Consider the following 8312-nt stretch of genomic DNA (forward strand, 5'->3'; position numbering starts at 1 on the left):
TCTCTCTCCTTTTTTCTTTCTCTCTCTCCCCCCCTCTCTCTCTCTCTCTCTCTCTCTCATCGATTCCCTAGAACACAGTAATCATTCACATGTTTATTGCTGCAGTGCGAGTGGCTGCTGGGAGACCGAAAACCATCCCCAGAGGAGCTGGACAAGGGAATTGACACAGCTAGTCCTTTATTCCAAGCCATCCTAGACAACCCTGTTGTACAACTAGGCCTAACCAACCCTAAGACCTTGCTAGGTGAGTGTCCTATGGAGTCACTCCTAAAGCTTTGCTGCAGCCTTGCCACAGCGAAAGCCGTTAGCCACTAGATTCTCAACAGCTATTAACAGTATATGTTATTGGTATTGCAGTGAGCATGCTTTGTGCCAGTGAATGGAATCCTCACACTTTGAAGGATTGCTGTCAAGCTAGATCATTTCAGTCTCGTGTAGACATATGAAGGCGCTTGACAGTCGGATCAGATATAAAAGTGTTGTACTTTTCTGCTTTTAACAGAAAACTAGAATATATTTTTAGTTACTGTGTTATTTTAATATCTGCCTAAAAATAATTTTTGACATGGGTTTCAGACTTATTTTTTTATGATCTTCTTTCATATATAGGTTATTAGAAGATTAGACCAAGGCCTGCTTCCTGATGAGTGTTGCTGAATTAGAGATCCAATAGCCACATAGAGAGGAGTTGTTGTCAGTCTGAGCAGACAGACTTCCACAAAGGGAGAAACAGTAAAGAAAGGTTTGAGTGACATCACTAAGCAGGAAGCACAGTTTGCATTATTTAATGATTAAACCTGGTTGCCTCCTACACTGACACACAGTTTTTAAAGCCACCATTTCTGTAAAAATGCTGTACATGATGTCCACTTAGCATGTGGAATATTGCAAAAGAACAAAATCTGTGCGTATCCACACATATGCAGGTCTGAACCAGGGGAAAAACTTCCCTCCACAATCTGCTATATGTAGGCCGTGCTGTCAATTGTCATTGTGGCGTTGATGTGGTGTGTACACACAGTTTGTGAAGGTGTCTGGTACTAGACTGCACATTGGCTACCCTCTAATAACAGATAAAGGGAGTAGGAGAGAGTGTGACTTGGCTGTGTATAGTCATTTCAGCAGCAACTATTTTTACAATAATGAGACTGGCGTTCTTTAAATTGCATTTGCCACAATCCTTTTGCTCATGAAATGTAGGTTTGGGTCTTGGGAACTGCTAGTTGCTCTGGTGTCTTTTCTTCATCTGGCACATCTAGTGTTGCTGATAATCTCATTGTGGGGTCAGTTACACAGGATATCTCATTATAGTGCTGTACAGTACCAATTCTTGGCTGTGATTTCAAGGGCCCTCCTGTGCCAGGACTTAAATAGTAACATCACTAATAACATTGCCCTCTTTGAGTTCCCTGGTGAAACTGAAGCAGATTTTAGAGGCCCTTTCTGCCCTTCCTGAATCTTTATCCTGTGAATATATACAATACCAAACCACAAACCTATAATAATATATAAGATCATACCTAAAATTACTTTCCAGTAGTTTTATAATAATAAAAGCTACCATCATATGGCCACATTTACTTCTAAGTGTCTTTGACAATTCATGTTGTTTTCCCCAGTCATCTTCCAGGACAGCCATCGAGATATAGGCTCCGCCTGCCTGCAACAGGAAACACATCAACCACATTAAATAAATAGACTCCTCCTTCCATCCCAAGTCAGTTTTTTTGTGTTTCCGCCGGCTACACAGGGACATCGTAATGTTTGTTGTTTTTAGGGCTCATGTTTGTTTGCCTTAGGGCTGAGCCTACCCTGCTATGCGTTGGGACCTACTCCAGGATTACCTGCTGCAGCGCATGCAGGGCTTCCCTATCGGACCCCCATCCGATTCTTGGCCAAGGTTCCCTTCCATCACTCAGGGAAGGCAACCATCCTCCTGCACGTGAGTTGGCGCCAGATGGTGGCCCCCCCCTGGTGTACAGCAGTGGCAAGCTGGGATGTGAGAATGCTGACCCAGGGTTGTGGACATTTGTCTGGCAACGACGGGGGCAGCATTGGAGAGGTACAGGGAGGCTGGAGGAGTCCAGGGGTCCCGGCTACCTTGGCAGTAGGGGGCTCTTACCTGATGGTATGAAGAGCAGGGTCAGTCTGCGGCAGTGTGGAGGTGTGGGCCTCGCGCGGCGGGCTGCGGCGTCTCTTCGCCCCTTGCTGGTGCTGTGGTGGGAACATAGGCTATGTCCTGGCTAGGAATCCGGCGGGTGACGTCACTGTAGGGCGCCGTCGTCGCCTGGGATACGCGCCGCGTGGTCAGAGCGATGACGCGCTTCCGGTGCGACACTTCCGGGTTTCAGAGGCTGCCTCGCGCTGGAGACGCATAAGAGAGGAGGCTCGGTTCCCACATGGTCACAGTAAACGCCGCTCGGCCACGACTACTTCAGCTGTACACCATCCATACCGACCTAGACCACATAAGGCCGGTGGGGACGTCAGGAGCGGGCCGATAGCGTGGTCGGCAGTGAGCTGCAAGATGCCCACAGATGCCGGACCGGGTGCTGCTGCTCCAGATCTGGGAGAGCAAGGCACAGGCGCTAAGGTAGGCGAGTTTTTTATGGAAATTCTCCCCTTGCCTTTACCCGCTTGCATTGGGGGCCTGTTCGCAGGGCAAGCTGGGTAGTGTTATGTATAGAATGGTTTGCATGCGGGCAGAGCACCGGCTGATGGCATCACTCTTGTCGTACGCAGGTCAAAGCCACGGAGGATAAAGCCCTCGCTGAAGCAGGTTGCTCTCGCCCAAAAGGGAAGAAGTGTGCCTCTTGCTTTGCAAAAATGTCAGCTTCGTGGTCCAAACCCTTGTGCAAAGTGTGTTTAGAAAAAATAGTGGCTAAAGAGTCAGCCGGAATGTTTAAAGGGCTTTTGGACTCAATGAGAGAGGAAATGGTTAATACATTTCAGTCTTTCAGGTCGGCGCTCCAGACCCCAGTGAGTCCACTAGTGGAGACTAGTTTACCGGGTACTTCGGGGGCAGGTGGCTCTACGGGATACACAGAGAGCATAGTGAGCAAGCAAGCGGCCAGTGAATCCTCGGGATCTCAGGATGAGTCACAGGATCACGATGAGTCGGAAGGAGAGTTGCGTAGCAGTTCAGCTACGAAATTCCTTTTTCCATCATGTGAGACAGATGAGCTGTTGAAAGCCATAGGGGATACGCTGGATATTAAGGAAGAATCCACTGAGCTTTCGGTGCATGACAAACTATATAAGGGGCTCCAGACAAGGAAAGGACGCACCTTCCCGGTCCACAAATCACTCTCGGACATGATCCAAGTGGAGTGGCAGCACCCAGAAAAGAGAATGTTTTTTTCTGCTGGGCATAAACGCAGGTTCCCTTTTGCGGAGGAAGATGCAGGTCTGTGGGACAAATGTCCTAAGATAGATGCCTCTTTAGCGAAAGTCTCTAAAAAGACTGACCTGTCTTTTGAGGATATGGGGGCTTTGAAAGACCCTATGGACAGGAAAGCGGAGGCTTTGCTCAGGAAAGGATGGGAATCGGCGAGTGCTGGGTTCAAACCGGGTCTGGCTATTACTTGTGTGGCCAGGACTTTGGGGGTATGGCTGAATCAGCTACAAACCCACCTGGAGTCTGGTACGGATCATGACCAGTTGCTAGGTTCCCTCCCGGTACTGAGCAAGGCTGCCGCTTATATTGCGGACGCCTCGGCTGAAGCTGTCAGGTATTCTGCTCGGACTACAGCTTTGATCAACTCCTCCAGGCGGGCGTTGTGGCTCAAAACTTGGTCTGGCGATGCAGCTTCTAAAGCGAAGCTCTGCGGGCTACCTTTTAAAGGTGACTTGCTCTTTGGGCAAGAGCTGGAGGCAGTGCTGGATAGGTCCGCGGATAAGAAGAAAGGCTTCCCACTGCCGCCCAAGCAGCAGGGGAAGAAGTTTTTTCGTGCCCAAAGGGGGCAGAATTTCCGCAAGGACAAGAGGGGCTTCTATGGCAAGAAGCAGGACCAATCTAAACCATGGGCTTTTAACAAAGGGAAGTCTAAAGGCAGTTTCCTCTTTAACCCCCCTCAGCAGCCCAATAAATCGCAATGACCGCTTGCTCAGGGTGGGAGGAAGATTGGGGGAATTCTTCCCACTCTGGGGGAAGCTGATCAGCAACAAATACATTTTGGAGCTGGTATTGCACGGCTACAAAATAGAGCTGACGGAGCGACCCCCCTCGAGGCTTCTGATTACTTCCCTGTCCAAGGACCGGAGGAGATCAGAGGCAATGACGGGGGCCCTTCAGGAGCTGTGGGACCAGGGAGTCATTGTGAGCGTGCCGGCTTCGGAGGAGAACAGGGGGTTTTACTCGCACATCTTCTCCAGGATAAAACCTTCAGGGAAATGCAGACTGATTCTCAATCTGCAGCCTCTCAACAAAGTGGTACTATACAAGAGGTTCCGCATGGAATCGATCTTCTCAATCCGAGAGTTGCTGGCCCCAGGGTCGTTCCTAGCGACTATAGATTTGCGAGACGCATATTTCCACATAGCGGTGAGGCAATCGTCACAATATCTACTGCGGTTTGCAGTAAGGGGCCCGGCAGGCGTCCTGCACTTCCAGTACAGGGCTCTGCCATTTGGCCTCTCCTCAGCACCTCGAATCTTTACCAAAGTACTGGCAGAGGCTCTGGCGCCTCTGCGATTAAGGGGCGTAGGGGTTATTCCATATTTGGACGACCTTTTGTTTTTTGCCCCGTCAGAGCTGGTGCTCCAACAAAAACTGGAGCTGGCTATACTGCACTTGGAGAGTTTGGGTTGGTTGGTGAACAGGGAGAAGTCACAACTGGTCCCCGCACAGAGAGTGAAGTTCCTGGGTTATTGGATCGATACCCGGGACATGACCATTACACTGCCAGAAGACAAGGTGTCGCTCTTGGTAGAGGAGTCACTGAGACTCCAGTTACAGAGCACAGCTTCAGTCCGCTCGGTAATGAGAATGGTCGGTCTCATGACGTCGACCATCCCAGCGGTTACCTGGGCACAATTCCACTCACGACCGTTACAAAATTGGCTATTGCGGGTGTGGGGAAGTCGACTGCAGGACTTAGACAAGGGGGTCCGCATCACAGGGGAAATCAAGCATTCATTACTGTGGTGGATGGAGTGTCGGAACCTCTCAGTCGGCAGACTTTGGTCTCAGCCAACACCACTTGTGGTCACGACAGATGCCAGTGCCTGGGGTTGGGGTGCTCACTGCCGGGAGTACATTTGGCAGGCAGCCTGGGAGCAGGAGAGCCGCCTCAAGTCGTCGAACTGGAGAGAGCTAAAGGCGATAGAGCTAGCCCTCTGCCAGTTCCGGGAGACGTTAGCCGGGCACCATGTAGCCGTGGCCTCGGACAACGCCGCGGCCGTAGCCTACATAAACAGACAGGGGGGCACGCGCTCGCACGGCCTCATGCAGTTGGCGACGAATATTCTAACTTGGGCAGAGCACACCCTCCTCTCGCTGACGGCGAGGCATATCAAGGGCAACCTGAACGAGTTGGCAGATTCACTCAGCAGAACGGAGCTGCACAGGTCAGAGTGGTCTCTGAACGCAGGAACGTTTGCATGGATCACCAGCTTGTGGGGCTGTCCCGAGGTAGACCTCTTTGCAACAGCCAACAACAAGCAGGTGGAACAATTTTTTTCACTCACCAGGGGCGACGGCGCCCTAGGGGTGGACGCTTTGGTGCACCCCTGGAGCTTCAGTCTAGGTTACGCATTTCCCCCACTGCAGTTAATCCCGAATGTGCTTCGGAAGCTCAGGGGCGAACGGATGACGTTAATTCTCATAGCGCCATGTTGGCAGAAGCGGCCGTGGTTCACGACCCTCCTGGAGTTGTGTGTAGCAGGGCCTCTGCTTCTTCCACCAGCGGCGGATTTGTTGATGCAGGGCCCGGTGAGCCACCCGCAAGTACATGCTTTAAATTTAGCAGCATGGCTACTGAAAGGGAGGTGTTAATCAACAAAGGATTATCTGCGCGGGTGGTGACTACACTGCTGCACAGTCGAAAGCCGGTGACATCTGCGATCTACCTGAAGGTGTGGAAAGTGTTTTCCAGCTGGTACAGCAGTCAGGGTAGGCCTGCGGTGGCCACAGTGCCATTGGTGTTGGATTTCTTGCAGGGCGGTTTGGAAAAAGGGCTTTCCTGTAGTACTCTGAAGGTGCAGGTTTCTGCATTGTCTAATTTCGTAGACATTAGATTGGCGGAGGAGCCTCTCATCAGACGATTTATCCGAGCAGTAGGCAGAATGAGACCCCCAAGGAGTAAGGGGGTGCCAAACTGGGATCTCTCGGTGGTGCTGCAGGGGTTTCTCAAACAGCCTTTTGAGCCCCTGGGGGGGTGTTCCATCCAGCAACTGACGTTAAAGACGGCCCTCTTGGTAGCGTTGGTTTCCGCACGTAGGGTGAGCGAGATTCAGGCATTTTCTATTACCGACCCCTACTGCACCATCCTGGCAGATCGGATTATTTTGCGACCAGACCCGGCGTTCTTGCCGAAGGTGGTCTCCACCTTCCACAGGACTCAGGAGGTGGTCATTCCGTCATTTGCCACTAACCCGGCCTCTGCTAGGGAACGGGAGTGGCAGGGTATTGATGTGCGAAGGTGTGTCTTGGAGTACCTCCAAGCCACAAAACCTTGGCGGCAGTCGTCACGCCTCTTTGTTACGTTTGGGGGCCCCACTAGGGGGAACAGGGCCACTAAAAGCACGATTGCAAGGTGGCTTAAAATGGCCATAACCGACACCTACAAAGCGCAGGGCTTGGAACTACCAGGTTCGGTCACGGCACACTCGACTCGAGCATGGGCTACGTCCTGGGCAGAGCGAGCAGGGGCTACTCCAGAACAGATCTGCAGAGCAGCCACGTGGTCCAGCTTCCAGACATTCGTCAGGCACTACAGGCTGGACCTTATGACTCAACAAGACCAGGCATTTGGCAGGAAAGTCCTGCAAGCTGTGGTCCCACCCTAGGAGGTAAGATTTGTCCTCACTGATCCTCTCGATGGCTGTCCTGGAAGATGACTGGGGAAAACATGAGTTGATTACCTGATAACTCTGTTTCCAGGAATCTTCCAGGACAGCCAGTTCCCGCCCTTGGTGTGTATCCAGGTGGCATCCGAGGTTGGATGCAGGAGGGGATACTTTTGTGCATGGGGGAGCCTTCGGTCCTAGAGGTTACTGACTTGGGCTGGAAGGAGGAGTCTATTTATTTAATGTGGTTGATGTGTTTCCTGTTGCAGGCAGGCGGAGCCTATATCTCGATGGCTGTCCTGGAAGATTCCTGGAAACAGAGTTATCAGGTAATCAACTCATGTTTTCACTGTCTTTAATTCAGCAATGGATTTATCTTTTTAAAGCTACAAGTGCTTTCTTTTTTGAGGTGGCTCTTATTACCAATAGTGCCACCAATGCGTGCATGCCTCCCCCTCAAGGACTACACTGATGCATTGCTGCTCTGTGTACTGCACCTCTGATCTAGAGCTGCAGCTAACAATTATTTTCAAAATCGATTAGTTAGCCGATTTTTAAGTTTGATTAACCGGTTAATCGGGATAAAAAATGGCTCCAGTGATGGACTACTAGTTTGTATGGAGATTGTAGTCCATCACAGGAGCAAGCTTGGAGCGGTGGAAATAAAAAGTGTGGTGTGCAATATAGTGAAATGGAAAGTATAAAATTATACAGCAATGAATGCAGAATGGCACCGGCTATAGAGGACTACAAATCCCAGCAATAGTACAATATACAGCACAATGCAGAATACCACCAGCTATAGAGGACTACAAATCCCAGCAATAGTACAATATACAGCACAATGCAGAATACCATCAGCTATAGAGGAATACAACATATCCCAGCAATACTAAATTATAGCTGGCGATATTTTGCATTGCGCTGTATAATGTAATATTGCTGGATCTGGTACTCCTCTATAGCTGGTGGTATTCTGCATTGCACTGTATAATTACTGGGATTTGTAGTCCTCTATACAGCGCAATGCAGAATACCACCAGCTATATAGGAATACAACAAATCCCAGCAATACATGATACATACAGTGTATCATGTATTGCTGGGATTTGTAGTCCTCTATAGCGGATGGTATATTGCTCCTGTATAATATACAGCACAATGTACCATCAGCTATAGAGGAATACAAATCCCAGCAATACATTATAGAGCACCATGTGTGGGAAAGTGCAGGCTTACCTGAGCAGTCTTCCAGCAACTTGCTTCTGAGATCGGGCCTGTCTATCGGCGGCTGTTCTCCCCCC

General features: G+C 50.2%; 1 protein-coding gene across 1 annotated transcript in view; it reads left to right on the top strand.

The window, feature by feature from the left end:
- Positions 1–8312, top strand: part of UBAC1 (UBA domain containing 1) — a 29959-nt gene that overhangs the window by 19748 nt on the left and 1899 nt on the right. The window contains exon 9 of the mRNA XM_018563723.1: positions 106–244. Coding sequence (XP_018419225.1) covers positions 106–244 — 139 coding nt within the window. The remainder of the gene's footprint in view (positions 1–105; positions 245–8312) is intronic.

This window comes from Nanorana parkeri, unplaced genomic scaffold, assembly GCF_000935625.1.
Source record: "Nanorana parkeri isolate BGI_ZX_2015 unplaced genomic scaffold, ASM93562v1 scaffold689, whole genome shotgun sequence".
Classification (NCBI taxonomy): Eukaryota; Metazoa; Chordata; class Amphibia; order Anura; family Dicroglossidae; genus Nanorana; species Nanorana parkeri.